At 39.8% G+C, this 15,894-nt stretch overlaps 1 protein-coding gene across 1 annotated transcript in view; it reads left to right on the top strand.

Moving 5' to 3' along the window:
* Positions 1–14,735, top strand: part of spats2 (spermatogenesis associated serine rich 2) — a 37,923-nt gene extending 23,188 nt beyond the window's left edge. Inside the window, exons 9-13 of the mRNA XM_085782778.1 lie at positions 1,830–1,888; positions 5,962–6,071; positions 6,189–6,291; positions 11,170–11,315; positions 13,380–14,735. Of these exons, the coding sequence (XP_085638904.1) occupies positions 1,830–1,888; positions 5,962–6,071; positions 6,189–6,291; positions 11,170–11,315; positions 13,380–13,721 (760 nt within the window). The 3' untranslated portion in view covers positions 13,722–14,735. The remainder of the gene's footprint in view (positions 1–1,829; positions 1,889–5,961; positions 6,072–6,188; positions 6,292–11,169; positions 11,316–13,379) is intronic.
* The last annotated feature ends 1,159 nt before the right edge of the window (positions 14,736–15,894 follow it).

Below are 15,894 nucleotides of genomic sequence, written 5' to 3'. Positions count from 1 at the left end.
TTCTTCTCTTTCTGTCCTCTTTGTCTCCTTCTCCTCCTCCATCTTCTCTTTCTTCTCCTCCTATGTCTCCATCTCCGTCTTCTCTTTCCTCTCCTCCTCCGTCTCCTTCTCCGTCTTTTGTCTCCTTTTTCTCCTTTTCATTCTCCGTCTTCTCTTTCTTCTCCACTGTCTCCTTTTTCTCCTTCTGTGTTCTTTGTCCTCTCCTTCTTCTCCGGCTCCTTCTACTTCTCCTTCTCTGTCTTCTTTGTCTCCGTCTCCTTCTTCTCCATGCTACTCCTCCTTTCCTCTCCTCCTCTGTCCTCTTCTTCTCCTTCTCCTTCTTCCTTTGCTGCTTCTCCTCCTCCTCCTCCTCCTCCGGTCTGTGGATGTTAAGCTGTGATCACACCGGTCCTTTGTGTGTCCGTGAGCCCCGTTGCTCCATATTCCTACAGTTTGTCAGCGGCGCCACAGAGAGACTTTACTTTTTACTTTACATCTTTAAATGAAACTAGTAATGGCTCAGTTTTTCTCTGCATAATTTATATAATGCACCTTTTTTTCCCCCTCCCTTCAGCTTTTTGACTCTTAGGCCTTAATACTCGCACTTCCCCTCAAAATCAGCCCTAGCCTTTGATTTTGCATGTTCCCCTTTTTTTCGTTTACTCCTTTACTCCTGCCGTGTCTTTGAACAGCTGGGAATACGTAGCGGAATTGACATAAAACATGATCGCAATTCACATTTATCCAGCAAAGAACTGTTTCCATCTGCATTTGTTTCATAAACTTTGTATCTATGATTCATGACATTTAATCGAATTTCGCCGTTTATCCACAAGGAATTTTTTAATTCCTAATGGGAATAAAAACATGTGCGTGTAACAACAGCAACAACAGCTGATGACACTGCCTGACAATTTTTGTTTTTGAACGACATCCGTTGATTTGTCAGATGAATGAGAAAAATCAATAACGCCACCACTGGAGCTGAAAAGGGCAAGAAGCGTACGTCGACATTACGCGTGACGTAGGTGAAGACGTCTGTTAACGCTGATTTGCATGAAGTGGTGTCCCAATTTGTAGGTAAAATTCCCGACCCCTCAACACTATCCCTTCGTCACTGAGGGGAATCTGTCTCTTGAAACCAAGGGGTGAGGTTAAGGGAGGAGAATTGGGATTGGGCCTTTAGTGTCTCAGCAGCAGCTCCTGTTGGAAACCAGACCTGTGCTATAATGTACTTCAATAATAATCATAGTCAATTCAATTTTCAATTCAAAACCTTTATTTATAACTCGGGACCCACTGAGGGAGACCCTCATTTTCAATGGGGCCGAGTGCACAATAACATAAATCACAATAGCAAGCAGAACAAATTACAATTAATCGGTCAAGCAAGAACAAGTTGTTTCAAACTGTTGGGCAACAAGGTGCTTGAATCTGTTTAGGGAGGGTGGAGAAGCCAACTTCAAAGTGTTTTGCAATGTGTTCCAAGATTAGTATAGATGTATGATTAGTATAGATGAGTATAGTAGTAGTAGTAATAATAATAATAATAATAATAATAATAATAATAATAATAACAGTGTTGTTGTGTAACCTGCTGTGCTGTTTGCTGTAACATTTGCACCGACTCTATTCCACTTGTTGTTTTGCATCGTCACTCTGCTGCTGCTGCGTCTCCGATCCCACAGTGATGCTGATGCAACCGCCTCTTTGTTGTTTAATGTTGTTCTCCAACAATCTCAGTGCAAAAAGTCAGCGAGCAACAACAACATTTCTCCTCCTGATCTGTCGGAGCGAGTCGAGACAAATGACCCTTTTTCTCTCTTTTCTGTTTTTTTTTCTCTTTCTAGTCTAATGGACAGAGAAGTGACTCTACTGGGAGAGATGGATAAAGTGAAAGCAGAGGCCAGTAAGTAGTACTACACACACACACACACACACACACACACCAGCCTGCTGCTATCTATCTACGAGCCGCTGGTCCTTCCTGGTATAATGTGGTCACCTGACTCGAGGGCTGGAGAATCTGACCTAAATCGCTTCCAGAGAGGCAGAAGAAGGAAGAGAAAAAAAAAAAAGAGCAGAAGAGGAGGAGGAGATTGTTGTGGCAGAGCGAGTCCCAGTTTCTTTAAAAACCTGCAGTTGTTGTTGCCCTCGGGGTCCTGATATATACCTGAGGCATACCACACTGTGTGAGTGTGTGTGTGTGTGTAACATGACAGAGCAAGACTGCATATTTGTGCAAGTAGGCCACTCTCTGTTATCCTGTCCTCTCTCTCTGAGCTCTGTGTGTGTGTGTGTGTGTGTTTGAGTGTGTGATCCGGGGGCCTGGAAAAAGAGAATAGTGTCAGGTGTCAAGGGGGAATCAATGTTGTCTTTGTGCGAGGTGTGTGTGTTGGGAATTGAGAGGGAAGTGAAGAAACTCTAGTAACTTCTTGAGACAATTACAAACAAAAAACAACAAAAAAAAAGCCAAATTTCCTCAAGAGTTTCCCACCTCCACCTCCACAACCAGCCTCCTCTTCCTCTGCTTCACCAACAGGTTTTTCTTTTTGTTTTTTTTATTTCCACCATCTCTTTCTCTCTCTCTCTCTCTCTCTCTCTCTCTCTCCCCCAGAGGAGAAGATGTTACTGATAAACAGCCTCGCTCCACATGTTTTCAATTTATGACATTTGTATAACTAAACAAAAAAAGATGTTCCCTGAATTTCTCAGTCCGGTCCAGGATGTAATAATGCTCCCTATTCATCCCCGAAGCCGAAGCCGCCACATAACCAGTTCTGTAGATTGTCCTGCTCATTATTTTACATTATTGAACGAATCTACTCTCAATTAATTAATTAATTTGTGCATTAAATCAATGTCACATCACAGTTTTTCTTCTTACCGTCTGTGATTGCGTTGTTATGACTTTCACACAGTGCAGGAGCAGAGACTTCCTGTTCGGCTTCCTGTCTGAGGAAGGATCAGGATTATTCCTTTTGAACTGACAATAAACACATCAAATAAAAATAAAAGTACAGAGAGAAAAATCTCTCAGAAATCACCTCTGTAGTTAATCTGACTAACGGTGACGCACAGAGATGAAGCAACAACTCTGTTTCCTCCTGGCTCGATGTCAACTTAAACCATTAAAAACTCACTGCAGAGACCCGAGTAAATAAGGCAAGGCAAGACATCTTTATTTATGTAGCGCATTTCATACCAAGGCAACTCAAAGTGCTTTACATAAAGACAAAACATTTAAAAAGGACAGCATAAAACAGCGTAAAAACAAACAATTAAAAAAAAAATTGTAAATATTAAACATAGGCAAGGCAACTTTATTTGTATAGCACATTTCGGCAACAAGACAACTCCAGGTACTTTACATATTAGCAAAATGAGAACATAAAAAGCAAACATTATTTAAAAACAGACAAGAGAAAGAATTAAAACAGGTATAAAAAGAAGTGAAACAGAAAGGGAGACGGAACAACTAAAACATAGTAAAAAAAAAGGTATAAAATAACAGAATAATGTTACAGTGCAGTTAATGAAAGGCGTCAGCAAACATGAAAGTCTTCAATGGTGAAACATACAGTAGAGTTAAAAGCAAGAGCAAAGAAGATTAAAAAAGTAGAGAGAGAAAAGAAAATAGATAATGTTTAAAGTTCTTAAAAAGAGCTCAGTTGTAAGCACATGAAAAGAGAAATGTTTTTAACCTGGATTTAAAAGTACTCACAATTTTAAAAGTGCTCAAAGAAGAGAGCAAATGGTTACGGTACAAAGCAAATATACACTGATTCACAATTTCAAGTGTAATTTGTCTGTTTGTTTTCTTTTTTAATGAGCTTCAAAAACACACTCGTAACCTGTCAAAGATGACAGGATTATCCTCAGTGTGTATATAAATGTTAAAATGCTGGTGGACAGGACACAGGGACAGAAAAGACAGATGTCTAACAGCTGGAAGGGAAGCCAGAGACGACGTCCGTCCGAGAGGGAAGTGAAGCATCTGATGATGCAAAACAGACAGGGTGTTTATGAGATCATATATTGTATATACTACATGTAGAGGTATCGCTCACCCTTCATTAGCATTTAATTGATGTTTATTTTTAGCATTTTTATTATTGTCTCTGAAGTCACAGCTTCATAATGTCCGAGGTGACGTCTTCTCCTCCTCGTGGCTGGTTTTGTTAAAGTAAAGAGTCAAAATCATTAAAAAATGCAGCTGCAAAGATAAAACCACTGAGAACTAATCCTCACACATAAAATTATGTCATTAAAATAAAAAATAAAAATGTCCATCTCAAAGGAGGACTGAACATGAAACCATTTTTCTTTTGTTTTTCATCCCGTGGTTATTTCTGGCGTCTCTTATATCTGCTGTTCATCCACAAGAGACGAGACGGAGACGGAGCAGAAACATGAAACGAACATGTTTTAGATCAAAAGACAAAAAAAATCTTCAGTGTAGATTCACAGCTTTTTCACACGTCTTTTATTTTTGTCGACGATGAAGAGACGCAGCGATTCTCCAACGTTTTTTGTTTTTTCTTTCTCGCTCCTGAAGATCAAAAGAAAAAGTTGTCTCGATACATTATGAAGAGTTAATTTGACTGAGTTGTGTTTAGTGTGATGATGACGATGATGATGATGATGACGACGTTGTCTGTGTTTTTATCTTTGACCCTTGTTTACCTGCGGCTGACTCAGCTGCTGCACTTTGCACCGCTCGCTTCACAACACCACACCTGAGCTCTCGGAGGAGAAGTGAAACCTCTCGGGTCCGCCTGGAAAATCATTACACAGCTGAGAAAAACATAAAATTAGAGCTAAGATCAATCGATATCTTACATTAAATGATCATTTACAGTAAATTTAAGTCAATAAATGCAACAAATCTCCACCTGCAGCTTCACAGATCTGAGGATTTATTCATTTTAAAGGGATAGTTCAACATTTTGGCAAATTGGCCCATGGCCATAATCCCTACAGTCATAGCAGTAGGTTCGTTACCTTTAATTGTCGGTGCAAGCTGTTTTTAGAACGGCGGAGCAGAGCCGTGAGCTGCTCAGAGCTACGCTACGGAGGCTCATGGGATTTCTTGGTTTCCCTCATCAAACTCATAAAATACACAATCCAACAACTCCAAAACGCTCTGGTGGACAAGTTGTGACCTGCGCATTCACCACGCTATGAGATAATAACAACGTTACCAGACAGAGTTGTTTTAGAGGGAAATTCATGCAAAACCGCTGATGCGCGTTGCCTTCAGGGACAGTTTTTCAGCAGCAGTCTCTGTATTTCCCTCTAAAACAACTCTGTCTGGTAACGTTCTGTTATTATCTCATAGCGTGGTGAATGTGCAGGTCACAACTTGTCCACCAGAGCGTTTTGGAGTTGTTGGATTGTGTATTTGATGAGTTTGATGAGGGAAACCAAGAAATCCCATGAGCCTCCGTAGCGTAGCTCTGAGGAGCTCACGGCTCTGCTCCGCCGTTCTAAAAATAGCTTGCATCGACAATTAAAGGTAACGAACCTACTGCTATGACTGTAGGGATTATGGCAATGGGCCAATTTGCCAAAATGTTGAACTATCACTTTGAATTACATATCTTTGTTGAAACATGTATGGCTTAAACAATTAATCAATTAGGTGATTATTTGATTTGACAGGAAAAATAATCTCCCAATTATTTATTAATCAAAAGATTCACTGAAATTACAGGATTTGCTGCTTCTCCGTCTCAAAAATCACAGTAATCAAGAAAAAGAGCAGCAGATCAATTAGTAATCAAAGTAATTGTTAGTTTCCGGCCTCGTCAGGAGCAATTTAGATCATGAGAGCAGTTTTAAAGAGCAGAAACGGATAATGTTATAGTTGTTGTTTCACTGTGAAACACTAAAAGGTCAAAAGTCTTTTTTTTTTTTATTGGTTTCACATTGAAACTAAAACTAAATGTCTGTTAAATCTGATGTTTTGTGTTGTTTCAGTGGTGATCTTAGATGCCCGACAGAAGAGAGCGGAGGAGCTGAGACGACTCACGGACCAGTCGGCGTCGATGTCCGAGGAGCAGCTGACTGAACTACGTGCAGACATCAAGGTAGTTTATGTAAAAAATATCATCTTTCCTACCTGAGTCCATTTACCTGTTGTGTCTTGGAGGAAATGTGATGATTATAATCGGTTATCTTCTTCTTTCTTTGTCTTTTTTTTGCAGCACTTTGTGAGTGAACGTAAATACGACGAGGACCTGGGGAAAGCTGTGAGATTCACATTCGATCTCGAACCGCTGAAGACGAGCATCTCATCATTTGGATCAGGTACTTCAACCTCCTTTTTATTACCTTTTTAATTAAAAAAAACTCCCCGTGCCCTTTTTAGTTAATCCAAAATAACACTCGACACCCTCTTCCATCCCAAAATACAGGATCAGGCTGAAGTGCATCCGTTATTACAGGCTGGAAGTTCCCTGAGAGTGACTTAGAGTAAAATACTCTAAAAATTACTCTATTATTACACTAAAACAAGATCAAGATGTCTTTTGTAACTAAGAAAAAAAACGACGGTAAACCTTTAATGTACAGGCCGTTAATTACGTGATAATGTCAAGAAATAACAATAAATTGCGCCATAATGTCTAGAAATAACAGTCAGTTTCATAGTAATGTTGAGAAATATCGCCAAGAGATAATGATTGATTGTGTAGAAATAACCGTCAACTCCAAGGACTGGAAAAATGTTGGCCTTTCCCAAAAAAATTCAAAGCATGAAAAGCATGTGTAGTCTTTTTGCCTTTATGAAAAACATGACATTACTATGAAATCGGCCGTTATTTATAGGCTATTTCTTGACATTTACTACACAATTTATTGTTATTTCTTGACATTACTATCCAATTTATTGTTATGTCTTGACATTACTATGCAATTTATTGTTATTTCTTGGCTATTTCATGTAATTAACGGCCTGTAAATTAAAGGTTTACCAAAAAGCCCAAAGTGAGATTGTTCAGCTGCTGCACATCGCCAGTGTCCATGATACAGAGCCTCCACCTTTAAATTTAGCTTGAGGTTGTTTCAGGCCGTGCCAACGAACAATAAAGATACATAATTCAAAATATGTAAGTTTAATAAACACTGCTGCTGATCTGTTGAAAAAATGTTTCATAGTTTTTTATCCATTTGAAACCAAACACAGGAAAAGTAGCAGCTATAAAAACAAACAACAAAACTTCAAACGCTTCACACATGGAGTCGTTCAGGCTCTGTGGATCAGTTAGTTATGAATTGTGACATTTTAAACTTTATTATCAACAACAATAACACAAACCCACTAATTAGATGAAACTTGCTGAGAGTTCATGTGACTTTACTGAAGAGCAGCAGGAGCTCACGAGAACAGGATCATCTGTTCTCTGAGGAAAAACCTCGAACTCCTTCAAATCCCTCAGATGAACCGTTTCCTGTCGGCGATCAATGACACATGTGGAGAAAAGAAAGAGAGAGAATCTCATCGTCTCAGAGTTCCTGGTATCAAACACAGGCCCAGCGAGAGAAGAAACGAGTTAAAACGGCTGCTGGTTAAAGGTCGACTCGTATGTGACACGGTCAGTTTTCAGATGATGTCACGTGATTTAGAGACTTGAGAGAGAAGGAAGTTCACACACTCCGACCACAGCGACGCTAAATTTATCCGTCAGCAGCAGGTTACCAGAAGAGAAGTGAGTCGACCACAGAAACCAGCAGCGTCGGATCAAGATCAGACCTTTTAACCCCTCATGAACCTGTTTAATGATGTTGTTTCTTATGTTTGTCACACTTTTATAGTGTAGTTTCTTGGATTTAAAGGACAATTTCCGTTTTTTACAACCTGGACCTTATTTCTAGCATAAAATACGATCATTTTACTCACCCAGACAACTTTGGTGTCATTTGGAGTTGTTTTGACGAAATTAGCCCCAGTGCAGCGGCGCATATATCCGTATAATGCGAGAACACGGGGCACGCAATGCAGCCTCTAAATAACACATTATCCGCCGCAAAACTCGTTCATTTCGCCAATATTTAGTTATGATACACTAGTGCTATTCCCCTCCGAGCCCGTGGTGGCATGTTATCAACATGCTGCGCCTGTAGGTTGACCTACTGACCTCTGACCTGGATGATGTCATCTCCGACCGCTGCCCGGCGCGGCTAACTTGCTGACGCTAATGCTATGGTTCGTTTCTGCGTGTTTCTGACTTGTCAGAACAAAGTGAGCAGCTGGACGAAGTTCAGCTTCCACAGGCTTCCTCTCCTCAGCCTGGACTCACTAAAGCTCCGGCTAGTTGAGATAAAAATGGACCTGAACGCCGAAGCAGAATGATTATTATCAGAATGAGCCGGGCGGCGCTCAGAGATGACATCATCCAGGTCAGAGGTTAGTAGTCAACCTACAGACCCCGGATGTTGATAACACGCCACCACGGGCTCAGAGGGGAATAGCACTAGCCTATCATAACTAAATATTGGTGAAATTAACGAGTTTTGCAGCGGATAATGTGTTATTTAGAGGCTGCATTGCGTGCCCCGTGCTCTCGCATTATACGGATATACGCGCTGCTCCACTGGGGCTAATTCCGTCAAAACAACTCCAAATGACACCAAAGTTATCTGGGTGAGTAAAATGATCGTATTTTATGCTAGAAATAAGGTCCAGGTTGTAAAAAACGGAACTTATCCTTTAAACACCAGGGCCCAGTTGTTCAAAAGGTGTAATCTGGATCAAAATTATCCGGGATCACGTAATCCGTCTTTATTTCATCCCAGTTGTTCAAAGCAAAGTTGGATTGCATCAGTCTGATCCAGATCCAAACTTTTCTAGTTTACCAAATCCAGATAATGAGTGTTTTAAATGTGACCGGTATCACACTGAAGGCTGATGAACAGCAGCCTGTGGTCACTCAAAGTGTGTTTATTTGAAAATGAGGTTGTTTGTGTTGTTTTCTGGGCTCTTTGTTGTTTCTTCTGTGTCTTTTAAACAGCCAGACCCCACCTGGCTGTTTAAAATAAATTAAAATATACAGTAAATACTCAAATACATTGTGAATATTTCCCCATGTGTTTCAAACTTCAAATTTTAAAATTCAAATTTTATTCAATTCAGTTTGGGGAAAAGTTATTCAGTTGTAGAAAAATCAAAAGTTAACTTTATTTACTAATCACTATAATGGTTTAAAAATCAGGGTGCAAGATATAAATCAATAAATGTATACAAATATTGTTTATTTGACCAGTTTGCATTTAATTTAAATCACATTTTGTTCCTGAAATCCAGCAAACTACCGGGATCAGAACGATTTTTCTCGATCTACTGAAACAACACAAACAGCATAATTACACATATTCAGAACTATATTATTCGAATATATTTTAAAAGTAATAAAGTTTTTTTTAATATTATTTTAGCAATATTAAAGCAGATATCATCGGCACGGCCGTTTCGGCTAATGCTGTGTTCAAGGCAGGCTTTTGAAACCGTAAGTTACAGCTTCAAGTCACAACTACGACTTGGTAGCGTTCCAGGTAACCCGTAGCTCGTGTTTTTACCGTCCTGTTGTCTGTGAAAGTTCCCTATAACGGTCACTCGTAACTTCCGACCCGTGAACTCGTACCAGATCGAACTGGTATGACTTCACAGGAAGGAAAAACACAAAGTACGAGTTTCCTTGAACGCACCATGAGTTAGCAGCCCCCGCCCTTGTCAGGCATTAATTGGTCCTCGTGCTACGTCACCACATTCACGCGCATCCCTTGGCTGCACACACAGCCCTTCATGCCGTTCTCTCCCCTCATTGGATAACACTTGTATCCCACAAGGAAAATTTTCTCCTCGGGTTACAGCAGAGCAGAGTGACGGAGAGACTCGTGTTTAGGCTGAAATACTTCATGTAAGTGATTGCTGACGGAAAATAGGACTATTTAGGACTTATATTAACAAAAACATTCCACTGATATCTGCTTTAATAAAAGTTCTTTATAAATTAAGTTTATTATAATTAGAGAAGATGTTCCCTGACAAAGTATTAATTACACACAGTATGTTGCAACAAATGGCTGAATAGGTGGAAATTGATGATTGATTATTAGGCAGCCAGTGGTTCGTTTTAGTTTGTTTTTTTGTTTTTTTGTTTTTTTTTACAGTTTTATGTTTCTGTCTTTGTCTTGTTTTTTTCCTCAATGTCGAGTTTCCCTTGTTGTCGTGTCGTGTCTTTGTCACCGTCCTCTCAGTCGCTGTCTGTTCCGTCACCAGGTTTATTGATTAGGTCAATTGATTAATTAATTGTTTGAACAACAATAAACACTAATGTGATTTTATAAATGTCATGACAACACCTGGAGCTTTCAGTCGTCTCAGTTTGTTTTCCTCTCTGCACGGCGACGCGACACTTTGAAACTCTGGTTTACTCTCCGTTGTTATGGAACTAATGTTATAAATCTGTAATAATAATGGTATTGATCTGTATTATAATAATGATAATGATATTGATCTGTATATTGATAATAATAATCATATAGATCCTGTATTATAATAATAATAATAATGATATTGATCCTGTATATTGATAATAATAATGATATTGATCCTGTATATTGATAATAATAATGATATTGATCCTGTATATTGATAATAATAATGATGATATTGATCCTGTATATTGATAATAATAATGATAATGATCCTGTATTATAATAATAATGATATTGATCCTGTATATTGATAATAATAGTGATATTGATCCTGTATATTGATAATAATAATGATATTGATCCTGTATATTGATAATAATAATGATATTGATCCTGTATATTGATAATAATGATATTGATCCTGTATATTGATAATAATACTAATATTGATCCTGTATATTGATAATAATAATGATATTGATCCTGTATATTGATAATAATAATGATATAGATCCTGTATTATAATAATAATAATAATAATAATAATGATATTGATCTGTATATTGATAATTATAATGATATTGATCCTGTATATTGATAATTATAATGATATTGATCCTGTATATTGATAATAATAGTGATATTGATCCTGTATATTGATAATAATAATGATATAGATCCTGTATTATAATAATAATAATAATAATAATAATGGTATTGATCCTGTTTGTTGTGTCGTTTCTCTTCCAGTTTACCATCCTCGTACCGGATACTCTAATCGTTCCCGCTGCAGCTCCACGTCCTCGTCCGTCACCAGCCCCGGCGTCATGGAAACGGCCCCTCCCGCCCAGACCCAGAGCCCCCCCAGTGAATCCCGCCCCCCCCCAACCAAACAGGTTCGGACGCCGACCGGCTTCACACACGTCGACACGTTGATCGTTGTCCTTTAAACACTGACTCACTCTCTCCTCTTTCTCCTCCTCATTCTTCTCCTCCTCCTTCTTCTCTTTCTCTGTATTCTCCTCCTTTTCCTTCACCTTCTTTCATTTTCTCCTTCTCCTCCTCTGTCCTTTTCCTTCTCCTGTTCTTCTCCATCTCCTTTTCAATCTACTCCTTAATCCTCATCCTCATCCTTCTCCTTAATCTCTTTCTCCATCTTCTCCTCCTTTTTCCTTCACCTTCTTTCGTTTTCTCCTCCTCCTTCTCTTCTTCTTCTTTTCCTTCTTCCTCTCTTTCTGCTCCTTTTTCATTCACCTTCTTTTACTTTCTCCTCCTTCTCTTCTTCCCCTTCCTCATCTATTTCTCCATCTTCTCCTCCTTTTTCCTTCACCTTCTTTCATTTTCTCCTCCTTCTCTTCTCCTTCTCCTCCTTTTTTCTCCTCCTTTTGTTTTCTCCTCCTCCTTTACTTCTTTCTTATCCTCCTTATTCTCCTTCTCCCCTCCTCCTTTTTCCTTCTCTTCTTCTCCTCCTCCTTCTACTTCTCCTACTCCTTTTTCCCCTTCTCCTTCATTTTCTTTTTCTCCTTCTCCTTCTACCTTTCCTTCTTCTCATCCTTCTCCTTCCCTTTCTCGTCTTCTCCTTTTCCTTCACCTTCTTTCGTTTTCTCCTTATCTTCTTCTTCTCTTTCTTCTTGTTCTTCTCCTCCTCTCCTTCTCCCTTTCCTTCCCCTCCTTATCTTCATCCTTCTTCTTCTCCATCTCCTTCATCTCTTTCTCCTCCTCCTCCTTTTTCTTTCACCTTCTTTCGTTTTCTCCTCCTTCTTTTCTTCCTCTTCTCCTTCCTCTCTTTTTCCTCCTTCTCCTTTTCCTTCACCTTCTCTCCTCCTTCTTTTCTTATCCCCCTCCCCCGTCCTCCTTTTCCTTCTCCTCCTTCTTCTACTTATCCTTCTTCTTCTTCTCCTTCTCCTTCATCTCTTTTTCCATCTTCTCCTCCTTTTTCCTTCACCTTCTTTTGTTTTCTCCTCCTTCCTTCTCTCCTCCTTCCTTCTTATCCTCCTCCTCCATGATTTGGACAGGTTTAAGAACATTTGGTGTCACGACAACATTCTTTGCACTATTGTCAATGATTTATATATGATCAGTTTTATTTATGTGTGTAAATAGACCGAATCGCCTTGTTGTTCTACTTCCGGGTAGAAAACCAGCACGTCATTTGAATGAGATCAATAGTAACGAACGAGAGTTTAGCTATATGTCATATTTTTCACGCCCTATCACCGTTTAGACAAATCTGAAATGATTGAAGAAACATTAATATTTCTGTGTGTGTGTTTTGTGTTGCTATGTGTGGTATTTATTCAGTTTTGGGGGAATCACAGTGTCTAGAAAGCATCAGTGGCTCAGCTGACAGGGACAGCTAACGGCGGTAGCTAAGCTAACGGCGGTAGCTAAGCTGACGGCGGCAGCTAAGCTAACACCAGGACGTCAGCTGTTAAAACCCTCCCGTTGTGGGACACGACATGAAACTACTCCAGTTAGCTCAGTCATGTTGTCACTCAGATATCCGCTGGAGAAAATATTTTTTCATGGACCGTTCATTGAGTCACTGAGTTATTAAAGTTAAACAGGTAGCTAACCGTTAGCCCGGCTAATCTATGATAACCATGACTAATTACAAAAATGTGCACACGTAAATAGTAATGTTTGTCCAATCATTGGTTTTATAGACTTTACAAACATCAGATTAGTCTAAACGGCGATATAGTGACATGAAAAATTATATATTGAAACTCTCTTCCGTCACTATTGTTCTCATGCCGGTTTTCTACCCGGAAGTAGTTGTAAACAACAAGGAGATTCGTCCAATAGACTAGTACTGTCCATGAACACTGCAGCACTTTAAAAACAAACTGAAAACGTATCTGACATGTAAATAAAGTGTGTTTGAAAAATCAAATCAAAATCCTCATCCTCCTTTCTCCTTCTCCTCCTCTTCCTCCTCTTCCTTCTCCTCCCTCCAGATTTTCCAGGGAAACCGTCGTACGTTCCAGGGTCAGGGTTTCCACTCGGACCGTCCGCGGTACAACGGCGGCTCCTACCACGACAGGAACGCCGGCGCCGGTCGCTCCAACCACCGTTACCATGGCGACGGCGGCAGTAGCGGTGGCGGCCATGGTCACGGCCACGGCCACGGTCAAACCTCGCAGCAGCAGCAGCACTCCAACAACAACAACACCAACACCAACTCGAGAGGCCCCTCCCACTCCCACTCCTCCTCCTCCTCCTCCTCCCACCACCAGGACCGACCGGCGACGCACAACGGGCTGCCGCAGCGGTCGCCGCGGACGACGCACTGCCCTTGACGCTGGAAAACCGTCGTTGTTCAATCCAGACCCATCTTACTAACCCCCCCGAACCCCTCACCTCCTCCCCCCCTCCTCACCCTGCACTCTTCCTCCTCCTCCTCCTCCTCCCGTTAACTCCTCTCAATGAAGAATAGAAGACAAGTTTACATATTTCCATCAGTTGAGCTGTTAGTGCCGCCGCCTCTCTGCATCCGACATCTATTCATCCTTCAGACTTGAAAAACTCTCACTCTTCTGTAATCGTTCTTCCTTCCTCTCCCTCCCCCCACAGGTTAAAGTAACAGCCCCTCCTCCCTCCTCTCCCTCCTCCTCCTCTATAAGAGATCCCATTGCTATGCTATCGTCAGTCTCTGTTGTTAACTTCTGCCAGAAACTGACAGAACTTTTTCTGCAACAATTTTGTGCACTATTGAAGTTGAACTCTTAGTACTTTCTATTTTTGCTGTGGCTTATGTCAGCTCTCTGATTTGCACCTCAAATCTTCTTTTTTTTTGTTTTGTTTTGTTTTTTTTTTTCTTTCTTTTGATCTCCCAGAACCATTTCAATGCCTTCACCGTGGAAAATCGTAGTGAAAGTACAACAAAAAAATAATAATAATAGCGAAAAAAACAAAAAGTAGTTTCTAGCGTGAACAGGGATCTTTCGTCATCAGGAGAGTTTAGAAATGCAATCAACACTACAGACTATCGTTAATCTTTGCAAGGTTTAAAAAAAAAAAAAAATTATAAAAAAAAGACTAAAAAAAAGAAATAAATGAAACATATCAAACTGTAATCCCGAGCTTTTCATATGGCTGCTACAAACTGTAGGGAACTCGTTAACGCTAGAGGAACGGTAGAAGTTGCTCTCAACAAAAAAAAAAGGAGAAGTTTGCAGCATTTTTGGGAATGTGCTCTGGAGTCGGAGAGGACGGTTAACGCTCCTGTCTGTGAATGTCTTCTTCTTCTTTAAATGTTGTAATTTTACAACATCTCACTAATTAACACTTTAATCTCCTCATACAAAACCAAAAAGTGTAAAAAAAAAAAACTAAACAAAAAAAGTGGTTTCATGAGGTTAGCTGTTTCCCTTTGTTTCCGGTCTTGATGCAGGACGGGAGCGTTAACCATCGGTTTTCTCCCACAAAAAAGTCTAACTTTTCCTTTTCTTTTTTTCTTTTTTTCTTTTTTTCATTCTTAAAGGCCGTGATGTTTCGCCCTTCCTCCGGCCGACGGCGTCGTCACGTGTGCTATTTGTTGTTCTCGGTTATTTTCTAACGAAGAGAGGGCTCATTACCTTTTTTTTTTTTTTTTTGTAGAGAGAAACATAAAAAAGACAAAAACGTGTTGAAACTCTCAGCAAAGGATTTTTTTTTTCTGTTTATAGTTTAGTTCTCAACATTTATCCAGGTGGAGTTTGTTTTAGTTGTTCTTGTCGTTGTTGTTTATATGCACATGAATGGCGTATTAATGACGTGCTTTGCCTTTAGTCACAGAGACGGAGACTTCACATTTGCCTTTTTCTAAGAATCATGGATGTCTCAGCTCCAGACGGACGGTACGAGTGGTCGAGCAGACGTGAATCAACATTAAATATGTGAGAATAAGGTGCGAGATCCACTCTTAACTCCCCCACACGCACACCTTTTTTATATATAAACTCACTCTGATCCCGGCTGCGCGAGTAGAATCGATCGATCGATAATCGAAGGAGCTGGTGAATGATACCTCATCACTGATCTTCTTGACTCTCGGCCTGTTTCCTCTTCTCCGACGCCGCTCGTCAACGTCGTCGTGTTCGCAGGCGGAGCTGAAGCTGTAGAGTTAAAAAAAAAAAAAAAAAAAGTTAAGAGTTAAAGCGGTTGTTACATTATTGCTGCATTTTTCTTCACGTGTCGTCTTCCCTCGGAAAACTGAAATTTAAGGAAAATGAAATTAATTTAAAGAGTTCGTTCTCCCGTTTTTTTGGTTGTTTGTTTGAACTTCTGATCATAAGAAGAATTTTGTTTGTTTGTTTGAGATGAGATGAGATGAATTAATGAATGAATTATATTGTTGAATATTGTGGAGACCTCGTTTGCAGTTTTTTGTTCAACATGTGTGATGGTTAACACATTAACAGAGCAGATTCCCTGTTTGTTTTTTTTTGCTCAGAGTCACATGAGAAGATCGAAGCCGAAACGTAATGAGTG

This window comes from Trachurus japonicus, chromosome 7 (genome assembly GCF_045865225.1).
Source record: "Trachurus japonicus isolate A0001 chromosome 7, Traja_1.0".
NCBI lineage: Eukaryota > Metazoa > Chordata > Actinopteri > Carangiformes > Carangidae > Trachurus > Trachurus japonicus.
The sequence above is the reverse complement of the archived record's forward strand: the minus strand, read 5'-3'. Positions and strand labels throughout refer to the sequence as shown.